Source organism: Gossypium hirsutum, chromosome A07, assembly GCF_007990345.1.
Source record: "Gossypium hirsutum isolate 1008001.06 chromosome A07, Gossypium_hirsutum_v2.1, whole genome shotgun sequence".
Taxonomy (NCBI): domain Eukaryota; kingdom Viridiplantae; phylum Streptophyta; class Magnoliopsida; order Malvales; family Malvaceae; genus Gossypium; species Gossypium hirsutum.
In genome coordinates, this window is record NC_053430.1 from 751,830 (window position 1) to 769,886 (window position 18,057).

Sequence of the window (18,057 nt, forward strand, 5' to 3'; positions counted from 1 at the left end):
ATTCTTCAATTATTCGAAGGAAAAGAAAAGGGTTTCACCTGAGGTTTGAACTCGTAATATGGTGCTAACAAACTTAAAACTCATGTAAAGTCTTCGTCACTAGGACAATAGGTTGGTGAGGATAGATCCAATAAGGTAGGCAAGTAATGTTAGCATTTAGTCATTTTAAAATTTATAAAATTATAAGATAATACAACTGTAAAATTACACTTTACACCTATCAAAATTTAAAACTATATTCTGAATTCACCTCTTTTTATCGGCATAATTAATAATATAAATAAAACCCTCGTAAACCTTAATATTAAATTTCTAACTTTAACATTTTTAAAAATTTATAATTTTATCTCAATCTTTAAATGCAATAATGGAATGAAAAAGAAATATACTTATGAAATTCAAACACACATATTCATTGAATATGAGAGGGCGAGTCATTGTCCATAGCAATTTGTCAAGTTGACATACAAATTCCCCATAACATTTTTTGTTTGCCAGACTGGATTTTAGCTGTTTCCTATCTAAACCTTCTCTTTTATTTTCTTTATATTTTTTTAAATTCTAACAAAATAATAATAATTATAATAAAACATGAAAATACAAACTTAAAAATATTACTACCAAAAATAGAACATAGGCTAAACTAAAATGATGTCACTAAACTATTAGTAAATTTATGTTTTGGTCACGCAACTTTAAAAAGTTATAAAAATAGTTAGACAACTATTCAAAAGTTTTTATTTAAGTCACTGTTATGTTAAAATCACTATTGTATCGCATTCTATGTTTGCGCCACTTGCACTAATTTGAAAAGCTTTCATTCCCCTTCATTTCTACAGTTAAGTTTTTTTTTATGAAACAATTCTGAATATCATGAATCTGCAAACTAAAATCCAAGTAACTTTCTTCTCTGATATCCAAAATTAACTGTCAAATCAACTTGGTTTTAAGGTATGTTATTCGACTCGTCGATGGGTACTGATCCACTATATCGATCATCGAATCGTCACTTGAAACTCTTTATCCAAACTTAAAAAGATAAAAAGAAAAAACTTAACATCCCAATAACTTCAATGAAAACTTTTGAATAGTTAAATGACTTTAATGGAACTTTCAAATAATTCAATGACGATTTTGTCACTTTTTAAAATTAAATGACCAAAACATAAATTTACAAATAGTTTAATGACCTTATGTGTAGTTTACCCACAGAGCATAGCTATCAATTCACCATTATATTAAACAATATATTTGTTATTTGAAGAAAATATTCGCATCTATTTTTTAAATAAAAAATTAATAATTCAACCAAACTTAACTAAATGGCAACAGAAAAACATATTATTAGTCAAATTGTCTAGTTAAAACCGTTATAACGATCATTTGTTTTTTCATTGTACACTGACAAATGCTCTGAAACACTGTGATCAAAAATTTGTCTTAAAATCATTAAAAAGGTTAAAAAATCATCAAAATTTATGCAAAATCTTTAGAACATTATTATTGATAACATTCATTATTCCGTCCACCTCATCACATTCCCTTTTATCGTTATCTTTATTTTCTTTTAAAAATTTAAATCGGCAACTGAGTGAGACACGGAATATAAAAAGGTTTAATTTTAAGTTTAGTCTCTTTATAATATTAAAATTTTGAATTTAATCCTTTATTCTTTTATTTTTTTTATAATATTATTAATAAGTTCAATTTACTAATACTATTATTTGTTGCCATTAAAATGATGACGTGAAAATTTTTATTTTATTATTATTATTTGGTTACATGATTAGGATGAATTGGAAATCTAAATAACTGTATTTAATTAAATAATAAAATTACATGTCAATTAAATACTTAACACTCTCTCTTTTTTTTTAATAAAAAAAAGTTTGACGTTATTGAAGCAAAGAATAGGAGTGTGGAGGAAATGATAATTCACATGGTGGAGAAAGGGACGGTGGAGAAAGCTAAGCTAGTTGTTGTTGGTTGGGTAAAAATTTGGCATATAAGATGGGTATTGATTCTTGGTGGCGAAGAATGAGGTATTTATAAATGATATTTAATCATAAACTATCCTCAATTCTCGTCACGTTTATTTAAGAGTCTTGTTTTGGTATGTATTTTAAGGGTAGAATAGACTCCCGATGATTAAATTTATAGATTTGAAGGTCAGGTGATGACTTGACTTGAGTGAATTTAATGGAGTTTCATGTGCTATTCATGTAAAAAAGAGGCTTGACCCCAGTCATAATGAGGTTGAAGGGTGAGCTCCACGCATTAAGCACGCCTTAAGCCAACAAGGTTCATGACCTTGGTGAGGTACCAAGGTAAGGCAAGACAATATATAACAAAGCTAAAAATTAATAGCATTTTAGATCTATTAATAATATTATAAAAATAAAGGATCAAATTATATCAAATTAAAATAAAAAGATTAAATCTTGCATAAGAGAAAGACTAAAACCATAATTAGACCAAATTAAAACAATCCTTCCACCGCCCGCTACATTCATCCAACGGTCACGATCTACCCCACTTACCGCCTTATCCGCTCCAAAATTAGAAACATTCAAATTCCCTAAACTATCCTCCCAAACTTTTAAATCGATCCACCGGTTATAAAAAGTAGATTTGAAGGGTACAATTGTAAATTCACAAAGTAGACCCTGTTAACGAGTGTACTCTTTGAAATTAAAAAGGTGGCTTAGAAAACGGCAGTGAAGTAGAGCTTTAAGCCAAAGTGCCTTTCATTTTTATCTCTCTTCTTCTTTAATGGTAGATCTTATGTTTCATTGATCTACATTTTGAAGTTTACGGCGTTGTTTTTTTGAGTCGAATCGTTCGTTTCCTCCGATCTGAATAAAATCAGTGATCGAAAGATGCTGGACGGAATCTTAGGCCGTGGTTTTGCCGCAAAATGGTTTATACATTTTTCTATTTAATTAATTGATTTATTTTTGTTTTAGATGATTGAATTTATGTGAAGAATTTTTGGTTTTTTTTGCAGTAAATCGTTGATAAAAGCGATAAAGAGTCGGATTGATGTTATAAGGAGGAAAAAGAGTGCGACGCTTAAGTTTTTGAAGAAAGATATAGCTGATCTGCTTGCTAATGGCCTTGATATCAATGCTTATGGCAGAGTAAGTTTTTGACAAAAAAAATTATTATTACTGTTTTATACTGATATATTCTGCTAATTTTGATTTATTTGTAGTTTTATTGATTTAATTTTTGAGCAAGATTACTAGCGGAATGGTAAGGTTTATGATTTGCATATGTACGTATATATAAGCAGATTTGTTTGAATATGTAAAAATGTTATGCTTTGTTTTACTAATTTCATTAAATTTATGGACGTGAAAATGAATGATGTGTTGATTTTGGTGGTGAAACAGGTTGAAGGATATATAGCTGAATTAGTGCTTTCGTCTTGCTATGATTTTATAGACAAGTGTTGCGATTTCGTGACGAAGCATGTTTCAGTCATGCAAAAACTGAGGTATAAGTGGATGTTTTGTTTATTTCTTGTTCAATACAATCAATTCTTTATAATGGTTGCGTTTGTATTGCCAATGGCTACTCATGGTAGCTTTTCTATTGGTATATTTCTGTGAAAATATGTGTAGTAGTAAAGGAAAAATTGAAGTTAGGAAAACGAGTGGTCCTGGAGTTGATAATTAAAATTTGGATAATGCCATCTCTAGTGCCATCTGTTGGCAATAGCATTAGGTTTCGGTGTTCTCTGGGTTTCAAATGATAGTTCAAGCTACTTTTAGCTCCATGTAAGCTTTGATTGTCATTCTTCTTTGTGGACCACTTCCTTTTTTTTCATCTTCTTGTATGGTATCAAGAGATTGTTACACTTTTGATGTTAAGTTCAATTTGAGGATGAATGGAGGTTCAAATTGAGTTTAGAGAATACTTAAGGATAAGGGTTGAATAAAGTATTTGAAATTGTAATTGATTAAAGGTTTTTTGTTCAATGTCTGCTAAAGAAAATATTGAAATTTCTCTTTCTTTACCATGGTGAATTAAAAATTTTCTCATGATGAGATTGTTGTTCTGGATCCGGAAGAGATTCCCGTATGCCTTCATTTTAAGGATTGTGGAGCGCTGTGTAACGTATAGATGGTAACTTGGAACCGTAGGAAACACAAGATGGATTAGAAGTTTTCTGGTTATACATTTTTTTTCTTTTATTTTATTGTTGTGAACTTTTATTGTTTGTTTTCTTGGAATTTGTCGTGAAGAAGCTGATTAAAACAACAGTTGCTTATTTTTCATAATAAATGCATACAGTGATTGCCCAGAAGATTGCAGGGAAGCTGTCTCATCTCTAATGTTTGCAGCTGCTAGATTTTCTGATTTGCCGGAGTTGCGTGAGCTTAGGCATATATTTCATGAAAGATATGAAAATTCACTGGACGTATTCGCCAATAAACAGGTAAATTTCCAGTCATGATCCACTCCAAAAGGAGAATATTTATGGTTCCATTCGCTGCATTTCTATGACCAATGTTGTAAATTTCATGGTAGCTTGTTGAGAATTCAGCTTCAAATCCTTCCACAATGGAGCGTAAAGTTATGGTAATGCATGATATAGCATCAGAGTTTTCCATAAAATGGGATTCAAAAGCTTTCGAGCGAAGAATGTCTGAACCTGCTGTGATCCCACAGCCACAGGTATCCCTTGTGTTTGATCTTTACTTGCCTAATTGCCTCTTCGCATTGGAACTCTTCTGATCTCTGTAACTGTTCTCTAGGACCGACCTAAAAAATACGGGTCTTTCCATGTCAATGGTGATGATAATAAATCAAATTATGGAAAACAGGTATCCCTCGTGTTTGATCTTTACTTGCCTGATTTCATCTTCACGCTGAAACTCTTCTGATCTCTGTAATTGTTCTCTAGGACCGACTTAAAAAATACGGGTCTTTCCATGTCAATGGTGATGATAATAAATCAAATGATGGAAAACAGGTATCCCTCGTGTTTGATCTTTACTTGCCTGATTGCCTTTTCACACTGGAACATTTATGATCTCTGTAATTGTTCTCTAGGACCGACTTAAAAAGTACGGGTCTTTCCATGTCAATGGTGATGATAATAAATCAAATGATGGAAAACAGGTATCCCTCGTGTTTGCACTTTACTTGTCTGATTATCTCTTCACACTGGAACTCTTCTAATCTCTGTAAGTTTTCTCTAGGACCGACCTAAAAAATACGGGCCTTTCCATGTCAATGGTGATGATAATAAATCAAACAATGGAAAAAGTGCTGATCCACCAAGGGATGAACTTAAAGTGGATGAGAATGGGCACAAGTGGGAATTCTCCATCGAGGACAAGCTGCGTCAAGGCAGGGAAGAAGGTTTTGCTAGGAAGGAGAATCTTGATATCCCATTACCGAAAAAACAAGAAGTTGTCGAGAAGGATGATATTGCCTTCAAAACAGCAAGATTAAGTAGTTCGACTAGTGGGAAAAGAATCGAAAGAGTAAATGGTGGAGGCAAGTTACAAGATGGTAGGGAGAATAGTGTACCTGGAATAGATAACCAAGAAGTTCTAACACAGAGAAAGCCGGATCTAAATCCAAATAACTATGCAGCTCCACGGTCAAGGAGTCAAGATAAAGATCTCTTCGTTCCCGATAGTTATGCCAATGAGTATGGTGTCCAGAATTCAACTAGGAAAAATCCCGTGGAAGGTGAACCCAAGTGGAAGCCCCGGTGTAGTAGTGCTCTCCCTCCTCCTTATGTTAAACCACCCAGTATCAAATCAAAGGACAGCATGAATGGTGCCAATATATTATCTTCGCTTGCTGGTTTGGACAGTGATGGAGTCTCTGGTGATCCTTCTATGCCTGATAAAGAGGGGCAGAGAATTCCACCTATGAGAGGTCATGATCGAGAAACAGATAATTACTATAGTCACGGTGAAAGTGGTACCCCTATCCCAAGACGAAGATCGTCTCGGAGGCGACATTTGAGATCAGCATCTGGTCATATTGAAATTGGTACTGCTGAAGATACAGAATTCATGAGGAGAAAACCAAGAAGCAGGAGAAGGGATGAGTCGAGACAAGGTCTGCAAATCTTATTCGACGAAGAGCATCAAAGAAATGATGAGGAGGAAAGGATAATCGACAGGCTGTTGATGCATTATAGTAAGAAACCATCAACCTCTGAAGACGGGAAACTAAGACGAAAATCTAAAAGTCATCATGCACATCATAAGAGAAATGACGTAGATGAAGAAGCCTTAGAAAAAGCTAGCATGGATAGATCGGATGATATCTCCGAGACTATTCCCCGTCCAGTCCGATCAATTTCTCTCCCTCGTGAACAAAAAACTCAATCAGAAGGAACTAAAGTATACACCCGTGCTACTTCCTTTCAGCAAGGTAGGTCAAATGCAGCCCGGCACGTACACCCTAAGTTACCGGATTACGATGATTTGGCTGCTCACTTTGCAGCAATGAAAGGGAGATAAAGCTTTTAGGGAACCTCTTGAACATTGATAGAACAGGTATTGCCTATTGCTTAGTAGTTTGAATATATACCTACTTAGATGTTTATAGCACTGGTATAATTACTATTTTCTGTGACAGATGTTGACCTTAACAAACATTTACAAATTTGCTGATTTTTTTTTTTGGATGACATGATTTTAAAAGATGTATCCATACATAGTATTTTTTATGATCTCTGCACCGAAACCCTGTCTCTACACGAACCGGGTAAGTAATATTTGAATGCTAGTTAAGAATTTTAAGTAATCTCTTGTATCTCAGATTCCCAAGTTTGGCTTTGTTGGCAAATGCTTGTGATGTTCATTGCACGTTTTAATACTTCTTGTCATCCATTATGAGTGAGAACTGAGAAGGGAAACACTGAATAGGCGTATGGGCCATTATATTTTTGTAGGTTTTAACTGTTTTTTAAACCTTGCTGCAAAATAGGGGTGAAGCAAGAAAAATTTTCAGGGGACGGAATCAAATTGTATGTTTGCAATTTCACAAGTTTAATATCTTAATTTTTACAATTTTAAAGGGTAAAAATAGAAATTTTCCATTTGAGCAGTTGGGTAGTTTAGTTAAAAAATTGAAAAACTAAATTAAATGATCACTAACTATTAACTTAGATTATAATTGATTTTACATGAATGAATTAAATCGAGAATTGACTTGTGTTTGAATTTTGATTAATTTATATATTACATATTACAAATATATTTAAAAATAAAAAATATATATATTAAAAATCAATAAATTTAATTTGGTTGAGTTATAAACGTTTATAATCAATAACCAAATAACATTACATTATATTAGCCACCTACAAAATCTCCTTAACCACTGACTTTGATTGAAAGTCTAACAATTAATTCAATTTGAACTGAATTTTGCTACATGAACTTGAATTTCGGATAAAAGAAATTTATCCGAGTTAGAATTAGAGTTAGAATTAGAGATGATAATAAGTTGGATATTTGAAATTCAAAAATTTTTATTATCTGCATTGAATTTGAAAAATATTATTATTCAAATTTAAATTACTTAAATTATTCGTGAATTTATTAAATATTTGCATTTAAGTATAATAAATTTTCTTAAAAAAAATTATAAAAAGTAGGGCCGATAAAATCTAAAATCTGAATTCGTTATTCACAACATGAAGCAAAGGTAACTCGGATAATGTGTATCTAAGAGCTAATATTCGTCTCTGCTCTGAACCTATTGCAGATAGTAATATCTTTGGAATTTACAATATCCAATTTTTTTTAAAAAAAAAAAAACAAATCAAGTATCTGCCATCATCGAACAAAGCAGCTCCTTGCTATGCTAGATTCCCTTCCTATGTTCTACTTCCCTTGTCACAAGGTAAAAAAGACTGTTGTTTCCCACCAAAAGAGATGGTCTTAGACTTTCTTTATATTATTTACGGTCAAAACTTGACTGCCTCCTCCATAGAAGAAAAAAGAACAGTAAAAAAATGAAGGGGACATCCAAGGTAATCATGGGTGCAACACTGCTAATGGCGGCGAGTCTCGCCATTGTACTAGGTCTTATCCTAGTGTTTCTAGCAGAGCTCTATTGTTTCCTCTTACTACGCCGCCGTCAGCTCAAATCTTCCGCCACCCTCCCCACTAATAATACCACTACAGCTTCTTCTTCTTCTTCCCTTAGTAGTGTCTATGCACAAGGAGTTCTTCATGCACCAACCAACTTCCTCTTCCCTCATCAACAAGTCCTTGAAATCCAAGCTCAAGAACCAAACATAATAAGTCCCCATCAGATTGGTATCTTATATCCCACATCTCCACCATTCACTTCCTTTGTGAATTCACCACCTAGCAATGCATCTCTAGGAAATAACGGTGTGGAAGATTTGGTTTACATATCGAATCCTATTTATGACAACGATGCCGGAACCGGCATGCCGGAAACTCCGTTCATGGGATGATGATGATGATGATGATGATGATGATGATCCGATGAGACCTTCATTGAGTCACATGAAGAAGCTAGGTGTTTAGGCAAGTCAGGTAGTGAATCTATTACGAGAAATGGTGTTTCATCTTGGTTAAATTTTACTATAAGACCCTGTAACTTTAATTTGATCATTTTCAATCCCCTGTATTTCTAGAATTTTTAAATTTTAGTTTGGATAAAATAGTAGCTATTAAATTCATTTAATTAACTTTTATTATTTTCAAATTTTGATTCAAATTTTGATGCGTCGAACATATTATCACATGTACAATGCCATATTAGTATACTATTTTTACATTAAGTCCTTTCATGAGAGGATGATGATGATCCTATGAGATCTCCATTGAGTCCAATGAAGAAGCTAAGTGTTTAGGCAATTCAGCTAGTGAATAGTCTATTAGTGAAAATGGTGTTTCATCTCTTCATCATCAAGCTCTCCCATGCACTTATCCTTTAGGGTGATCATTAGTGAGTTTATTTTCTGTCAAAACTTGCTATAGGAGCGGGCAGTGAACCATGAACAAGTGCTTTCTTGTATTCATTTGCTGTGTGGGGATGTTTATGGTAAGTTGTTCTAGTACCTTAGATAGAGTGCTAAAGAGTTTGATATCATTTATGATTTCAAGTTTTAAATCTTATAAATAAAGAAAATAACATTCACCAAACTTTGTCCCAGTTCAACTTAACTTTAAATTGAATCGAGGCTTAACATGACTAAAGATCCCGGATTCTCAGACTAAAAAGTATTTATGGTTCAGGTTTTTTTCTTATATTCATGTGATATTGCAAACAGACCACAACAGTACAAGAGGACAAAAATAATAAAAGGAATAGTAAAGGGAAAAGAAAAAGAAAAATAGAATCTGTTTCTGAGGGCCTCGAATGCTGATTTCTACGCATTAAAAGCCAAAAACACAAAAACTTTCACCTGCGTGGCAGTGTCCACATTATACGCTGACATGCCTCCTTGGTTTCTTCCAAATTTTTTAACCAGATAGCTGGTTTAATGAAGTAAATTATTAAAAAAATTATAAATATAAATATATATTAAAAATAAAAAATCTCTAGTCAATTAAATTTTTTTTCGATTCAACAAGTTTATATTAATATGTAACAGCTTGACCAATTCAATCTGATTCAGTTCTACCTACTTTACTTTCTTTCATGAGCTTCATTAAGGTAACCAACTTCAGTTTTTGAAGTCTCGATCTTACCCAATTTATTAAGAATAGACTGGTTAAAGATTACGAATAAGTGTAAAGTGAAATAATAAAACACATTATCCTTCTAAGAAGAGAACTCATGTTTAATTCTAGAAAGAATATCATTAGGAAGAATAACCACAATCCGGAAAAAGATTGGTGATAATGTTAGTATTTTCTGTTAAAATTTGCTATTAAATTTAAAAGTATAGCGTTGTGAACTTAATAATCCTACTTGATAACAAATTAAAATTAAAAAAAAAATCTAAATATAGACAACTTGAGTTTCAATATTCAAAATTTGAACTTATAAACACGAGTTACCATCAATAATTTGATGAATATCATTAATTTACTGGCTGCATTGGGAATTGATCCTTTATTTATTTGGAGTTGCATGATAATATCTTACACAAAATAAGTGCACTTGACAATGAAGCTCTTGTGTGTACATGGTGCAAGATATGTTCATCAAAATGAAATAGGCCAAAAAGCAGCTTAATTTTTCCATTGCCTGCAAAGAATTGTCAACTATTAATTTTGAGAACCCAATAATTCAAATGAAAAATTACTCTAATAAATAAATTTATCTGAACTTGAGAGCAAAACCCGAATGAAAAAAATTTAAAATATTTAAATTCGAAAAACTTCATAGATAGATTCGAATGCCCGAACTGAGAAGACCTGAATTCAAAACAATTCAAATCCGAAATGATCAAACTAAAATGTCCCGACATAGATTGACCCAACTCGACCAGAAACCAACCTGACCTACTCAACCGACAAGTCTACTTGTAATACAGAAGAAATGCTGAGATCTTAATAATTCATATTAAGAGCCAAGAACCTAGAAAACCAAACATGAAACTTCAAGCCTTAGTGGACTAAATTGACTGGCACATGAAGTTTCCCTTGCAAGTGATGAAAACCATGTCCGAGATTGATTTAGATATGCAAATCAATTTTTTGGAACTTAGATGTTGATAATCCGAACTGCGTACGAGTATAAATATAGCTAACCTTTATATCATGAGGAACAGCAAAAGAACCGCCTTTCACTTTCTCGAGGCCTATTATGCAATTTAATTCCGGTCGTCCTTGACGGAGCAGCTTTCGCCAATCTCTTCGCTGCAGGAGAGTTATGTAAGAACTAAGAAAGGAAGTTCAGTAAACGAGCATGGTAGCTAGGGGCCAAAACCATAATTTGACCTTCTTGTATCCGAGAGCAATCTTTCAGTTTAATTAATGAGCCAAATGGTTGATGATTACTTGCTAGTCAAGTAATTGAACAACTTTCAAAGATCATTTCCTTACTGTCTTTTAGGACAAACCACCTTAACCCCATATACGCATCATGCGAATTTAAACTCTAATCATTCGTATAAGAAGAAAACGGAATGTTAAAACACGGAATTACCAATCTCGTAAAAGAGCTCATTGACGTTATGTGCCGTCTTTGCCGATGTTTCGAGGAAAGTCAAGCCATTTTCTTTGGCATATTGCTCACCTTCCTGCATAATAATTTAGTAGGAGTTATTCTGATTGTTTCCCTTGTCCCTGTTCTAGGCAATGATGATACAGCTTGTACAGCATTAACGATAATCGAAACACTGTATAGTATAGATATACTTTCCGATAATGTCTTTCCGATAAAAAGTATGTATGCATATATATATATATCAAATTGCAGATACCTCATTTCCCACTTTTTTCTTGTCTTCCAAGTCAACCTTGTTTGCTACCAAGAACATTATCAAATTCTGATTTCCTGAACCGGAATAATATGAATCAGACAACATATTACCAAATTCGTTGCAGTTGTATACATAATGATGAAATGGGAAATTCGGGGTTTAATCATCAACTTCATATATATATCAATACCAAGTTAGTTCTAGGAATGTAACATTTTAAATTTGTTTAGATTGTTTGTCGATTTACCTTGTCGTTGCAGTTCCCGAACCCATTTTTTGGCTCGCTCGAACGTTTCCTGAAAGATCGAACCCGATGAACATATCCAATTATAAAAAGCATGAATACATGATGACAGCAGTATCAAAACAGATGAATTTAAAGAGCATGATCAAAACATATATACATGTCCTTGTCATCTTTCATGACTCGTAAACCTCGAGTAACCGATCCACATCGAAGGACAATAAACATCATCGAGGGAGAGGACAAAGCGGGGATAATGCCCCGTTTACAGCTATGCTGTAAACTATTAGTACTAACTAGGCAAGTTTCATATGACTATGCGTCATATATAGTATTAATTAGACATGTTGAAGAAAAAAAAAATGAAAGCACGAAAAGATCGAGCGGAAGCTACCGAGCTCGTGACGTCGTAGACCACGACAGCAGCGGCTGCACCACGATAGTACATCGGAGCCAAACTATGGTATCTCTCTTGGCCTGCTGTGTCCCATATATCAAACTTTACGGTGGCTTCATTAAGTGATAAAACTTGAGTAAAGAAGGCTGCTCCAATTGTGGATTCCTACATGAGTTATACACACATTAGATGAATATTAATAGGTGAAATTACCTCATAGGTCCTTCTATTACAGGGACTGAATTTAATTTTTAAAAACAATAAAATAAAGCTAAATTTTAATAGAGTTTATAACATTTGTTGTTTAAAAAGTTAGGTGAATTTTTTTTTCCAATTGCAATCAAGACTAAACAATAGATTTCAATTATTTGACTTTGTTAAACAAAAGATTTCATTTATAGAAGTATAAAAGCTTTAAAGATATTATCTATATTAAAAGGTAAATGTCAACTTTAGATAGATATGATTTATTTGACTTTTTTTTTATAGTATAAAGACTAAATTTATTTAATAGTAGAAGGACTTATATGGTTATTTTCTCTTACATTAATAGGATACATGATATAAGCAGAAAATAGAAATAAAAAGTTTGAAATGAAAATAAACCTGGAAATCAAAGAATTGGCCTTTGACAAATCTCAATACCAAGCTTGTTTTCCCAGTTCCCATGTGCCCAACAAGTACCTGGAAAAAAAAAGAAAAGAAGAAGAAGAAGAAAGTTTCATATTAACAAATTTTCAGAATTAGATAGTACTTGAATCAGTCAAGCTACTAATTTTGAACGGTACGAACGATTTGATTAATTAAATTATTAAAAATTAAAAATTGATTTTATTAATTTTTTAATTTCATTCAACTAGTTCTTACTGATTCGCGACTCAACTGATTTAATGTCTTTTTTCTAATCAATACTCTGATTGGTTCCCAATCCAATCAGTCGATCTAGTTCAAATAACCATGCATATTAACGTTTCCTCTTCTTTTGATCATTCGTGAATTTCATGACTATTCATTGGTAAAAAACAATTTGAGTATAGAAATTCATCTACCTATACTATATTTAATCTCTTAACCAAGTTTATATTATATGACAATAGGATATTAACTTAATTAGAGAATGATTAAAATACCTTCTTATATAAAGTAAACTATATTATTATAATGATAATTTTATCTTTTTTTATATAAATTTAATTAAAATTTACATAAGAATATTTGAACTTAGGGTACAATAAATTTTAAATCTTGACCATAATAATTTTAACTAAAGGTTTATTTGATACTTAAATAAACTTTTAATAATTATATTTATTACATAAACTTTTTCACTCGTGTCATAATCTAGTAGTAATTTAAAAACAATGAGAAACCATACATTATATATAAAAAAATGATAACATATTATTTGGCTCTTAAACTTGTCCATTTATACCTAATTGGTCCCTAATATATATTTTGTTAACCAAGTTGGCATCTTTACACCAGCATTGTTAGTTTATATTGATGTGACACTATTAACCAATTTGATGGTGTCATGTGGCAGCCTCTTAAAACGTCACTAAATACAAATGGACAAATTTAAAAACCAAATAACATATTAACAAAAAAAAATTAATTTTAGTCTCAACCCCTCTATTTTATTGAAATTTGAGATTTTATCGCTTATCTTAACATAATTTAATTCTACTACTTTTATGAAAATCCACATGTTAACTAAATTATCAATTTGGCTACCGCATAAAGAAGCACGAAAGTTGAAACCCTGATATTATGGGTCCCTCTCCAAAGCATTAAATTACATGGAATTGAAATAAAAGATTAAACTCTAATTTAGACAAACCATAATCATACCTACAAAATAAAATAAAATAAAATTGAAATCAATCAATAAACAAAGCACTTCCACCATTGATCTCAACTTCAAACAACAAAATCATTATTTTTCTTCTTTTCTAAAACCCAACAATAAACCAAAACAAAAGAGAAGTGAAAAGGGGAGGACATACTCACCAGCTTGGCTTGTATGTTCTTATTTCTCGACCTTGCCATTCACGATTTGATGAAATTTCCCAGAAAACAATAGAGGAAAAAAAAATCCAAAGAGCTTTAGAGATAGAAAATTTCAAAAGGGAAACTTTGGAATTGAAAACTAGAAAGAGAATGGCTAGTTTCCAGAAGTCTTTATAGTTGCCAGGGAAAAATGTCAAACAAAGATTATCATCATTATTTAATACCCAGAACTTTCAAGTATTGAAATGATACGAGACTGGTAGTTTTGGGGATTTGACTAGTAAGTATGTTGGTTTTCATTTGCAAATTTGCTTTGTTTTGTAATTTTTGGATACAAATTCAAATAATATCTTCATCATAATCATTAGGATTAAGCAAAAAAAAAATCTGTTGGCTTTATCAATATGATTTGCAAGGTGTATTAATCAAATTCTTTTATGTGTCTCGTTATAAGTTTAAGTATTAAATATTAAATCAAATTTGATATGAAAAATATTTAAAATACATGGATCAAACTGTATAAATATGAATTTTTAAAGATGAATTTAAAAATTTATTAAAAGTCAAAATTAAATTATAAATTTTTATAAAGTAAAAATATAATTTGATTATGTATTAATTTATGATTTCATAATTTTTTAGAATGATTAAAATGATTTTTTTAGAGACTAATTAATAAAAAAGATAAATACTTCTAATCCGTCCCTTCGATTCAATGCTATTTCTTATTTATTTATTTTTAATCTCTAAATATTCTGACATAATAGACTCACTCTATGCTATATTGATTGGCCTGAAACAGTTAGGTTAATTAATATCTCAGTATAACACAATTATTATGAATTTGATAATAAAACAATAATGATAATAATAAATAATCTAAAAAATAAATAAACGAGATCTCATATCTTGTCATCCACGTGGTAGAATCTTAGGTACGTGTACAATGAGCCATATTAAGATACCTTTAGCCCCCACATGAAACCCCCACAATCTCACCATGCCCATGTGGAATTCCACTATAGCTAGTAATTTAGTAGTGCATTTATCTATGGAATTTTTGTACCACACCGACAAACAACATCAGAATGTCGATCATGCTATTATGTTTTTGTCTTCTACTCACGAATTGTTAATATTAAACTGTCCTAAATGTCTGATGAAGGTTGAGAAATGTCAGCACTAAGGCAGTTTGTATTGTCTTCTTTGTTGAATTGTAAAACAATAGATTGTTATGGTGGGTACAGATTTTAGAGTCGGTGGTTCCAGATAGTTCTTATGAAAGTGTTGAGAGTTGTTATTAATAGTAGTTTCAATAAATTAGAGAGAGAATAAAGGATTTAGGAATAAGTGTGTTAGAGTTTTGATAAGTGAGAGTATTTTAGTTTTAATCGGACAATAAGCGATTTGTATAACTGATGATCTTAAAATGTGATTGGTTGGTAAGAAAAGTCAGGGGTGAAGTCAAACAATTATTTTTGAACGAGTTAGAGGGAGGTGTCAATGAAGGGCATACCTTAATCATCGTGATCATACAATATGAGGAGGATTTTTATATAGCTAATGGTCTTGAGATGTGATTGGTTGGTAAGGAGACTTAATAATTGAGCTATAATGTAGGGATGATTGAATATGATTAAATGTGACCAAAAAACTTGTCATATTGTCATGGAATTGCTTAAGAGAATTTTAAACATGTCTTCAAAACCATTTAAGTAAATTACGATGAAAGATGTATTAATGAAGGATCGTGATCATATAATATCAAATAATGTATTCCTTTCACTTGACTCTAAGCCGAGCCAACTTTTCATTATTCTTTTGTATTTCAATCACAATAAATTGAAAAAGAAAAGTTACATAAAAAAAAACATAGTGGCATGGTTTATGCAAAGGTAAAGACATGTCACTTTCATGTTAGGTTGTGAATTATGAGACTATTAAGGAACCTAAACCCCTTATCTCTTTTCCTTTTCACCAAGAAATTAGACAACCATTTTTATCTTTACTCATTGCTTAAGATAAAGACAAAACAATGGATGAAATCACAAAAGGTTAAAATATACATAAAAGGTCAAAATATGGTGCCAAATTTTTGTATTTACATTTAATTTAATTTGAGATTCAATTTTTATATTTAAAAACTTAAAAATCATAATCCAATAGTTGACACTATTATTATTTGGGAAAATTACATCTAAGGTAATTAAACTATTAATAAGTTTATGTTAAGTTACAAAATGACCACTGATGGTTGTCGATTCCACTAATATAAACCTACACCTAGTTTGCAAATTTAAACAGTATAGGGAGTAGGGTCGATCCCACAGAGACTGGAATTACTTAAAATTGTTTGTTTCTTGACCAGATTAGTGTCTGGGCAATTGTCGTGCCCGCGACGTTTAGGGGGGAAATAAAATATGAAACCTGAAATAAACACAAGAAAACGTAAAAAGTAAAAAGTAACAGATGAAATAAAAATAAAAAGATGAAATAAAAATAAATAACAAAATGATTTAAAGGAAAATCAATAAAACTTAGCTCAGCCTTAAGCACCGGTTTTCCCGTCTTTGACCCGTTCCTCGAAATTAGGTGAACTCCTCTTTTTCGATAAGCTAGTTATAGCTACCAAGGACGCCTCGGACACCAACTCTTCCTTGTGTAAATTAGTTATGGAACGTCCTATAACTAACCCTTACCGATCGAACAACCTATGAAACGTTCGTGATTTAGAACTCCGGCAACTTTGCGTTCTAGAAGAGCCTAGCTTGAACCAATGCCCTCAAACGTTGAGACATTTAAATCCGGTTACTACTTCCCTTGAAGAAACCAAACAACAATCCCCACTTGGCACGCCAATGTGTTCACGGAAGACCAATTAGACAATCGATCCTTTCGAAATTCCAACTGTACGTCTAGCCATACTAACTCAAACGACGTCTTTTTTGACTTAGTATTGACTTGAATTTGTGAGTTGGCGAAGTCATACTCTTAATCCGGAGAAATAATAAATATCGAAAGTTGGGAGTTAAACAGCTCGGGTTCGTAACTCACAGGTATTTTGAAGGGGTTAACACCGGCTAAAGCTGAAAGGGGTTTAGTGTGGCATGAATTTAATCATGCTTGAAGGTTATGGAAATGATAGAAATTATATGAAAAATGTAGTGGAAATGGATAGGAAAAATATTTGCAAAGAGAATTAGACAAATTTTGTAAAAAGAAGGCAAAATAATCTAATGTTCAATTGAATTAAGAAAAAGAAAACAAAGTGGATAATGGAATTCCAAAATGAAATAGGAATGTAAAGACAATTGATCAATGGATGATTTCCTAAGAACTAAAACCCCCTATTTATATAGATAGGGTTTACTAAAAATAGCTTAAGAAAATTAATATAAAATCTAAAATAATAATAATTAAAAATAAATAAAATTAAAATAAACTTAAAATAGAATTTCCTATTTTTGGCTTTTTACAAAGTCAAATTTATGACTAGTCCTTAGCTTGCTCCATCTTTTCGTTTTGGCCCATTCCAATAATTTTCTTCTAATTTGGCCCCTTTTCAGCTTGCTTTTGATCAATTGCATCCCTGACAAGAATTAAATCATAAAAACACTTAATTAGCAGGATTCAGTTCATCAATAAACCAAATTAAGCATAAAAAATATGTAATTTGACATGTTTATCAAATCTCCCCTACTTAGCTCATGTTTGCCCTCAAGCATGTTGTTCTTTCAAACATTAGAATCAATTCCACAATTTATTAAAAATCGAGCCCCTTTTCCATATCCTCAATCAATGCAAACAACATAGGCAAAAAGAAATAAATGTTCAAAATATACATTTTAATCAACAAGTGTCATAAAATTGAAATACGTCAACTAAACAATTTCGCTAAATTGAGATTGAATCCCATAATTTGCACGGCATTATTAATAACTATGCATCAGAAAATTAATAGACAAGATCAAACCTTTTTACGCGAACTAGGATGACAACCCAAGCACCCTATCC

General features: G+C 31.8%; 3 protein-coding genes across 6 annotated transcripts; 2 read left to right on the forward strand and 1 right to left on the reverse strand.

Annotated features, from left to right (window-relative positions):
- The first annotated feature begins 2,653 nt into the window (after positions 1-2,653).
- Positions 2,654-6,733, forward strand: LOC107930858 (uncharacterized). Of its 4 annotated transcripts, XM_016862608.2 has the most exons (9): positions 2,654-2,920; positions 3,008-3,140; positions 3,396-3,499; positions 4,300-4,444; positions 4,537-4,683; positions 4,764-4,832; positions 4,913-4,981; positions 5,062-5,130; positions 5,211-6,733. In XM_016862608.2, exons 1-9 carry the CDS (start codon positions 2,880-2,882, stop codon positions 6,492-6,494), a joined length of 2,061 nt encoding a protein of 686 aa, XP_016718097.1. In that variant the 5' UTR covers positions 2,654-2,879; the 3' UTR covers positions 6,495-6,733. The 4 variants fall into 4 exon arrangements, with proteins under 4 accessions (XP_016718097.1, XP_016718098.1, XP_040972996.1 ...); XM_016862609.2 differs by lacking the exon at positions 5,062-5,130 and having other exon boundaries at positions 2,700-2,920; XM_041117062.1 differs by lacking the exon at positions 4,913-4,981 and having other exon boundaries at positions 2,700-2,920.
- Positions 6,734-8,020: 1,287 nt separating this feature from the next.
- LOC107930803 (uncharacterized) lies at positions 8,021-8,467 on the forward strand. Its single transcript, XM_016862522.1, has one exon. It carries the CDS (start codon positions 8,021-8,023, stop codon positions 8,465-8,467), a length of 447 nt encoding a protein of 148 aa, XP_016718011.1.
- Positions 8,468-9,970: 1,503 nt separating this feature from the next.
- LOC107930789 (ras-related protein Rab5) lies at positions 9,971-14,247 on the reverse strand. The gene is made up of 8 exons (XM_016862505.2): positions 14,044-14,247; positions 12,640-12,717; positions 12,031-12,198; positions 11,640-11,688; positions 11,393-11,466; positions 11,116-11,209; positions 10,719-10,826; positions 9,971-10,212 (listed from the first exon to the last, which is right to left on the reverse strand). The coding sequence occupies exons 1-7, from the start codon at positions 14,080-14,082 to the stop codon at positions 10,726-10,728; spliced, it is 603 nt and encodes a 200-aa protein (XP_016717994.1). The 5' UTR covers positions 14,083-14,247; the 3' UTR covers positions 9,971-10,212; positions 10,719-10,725.
- Between the last annotated feature and the right edge of the window lie 3,810 nt (positions 14,248-18,057).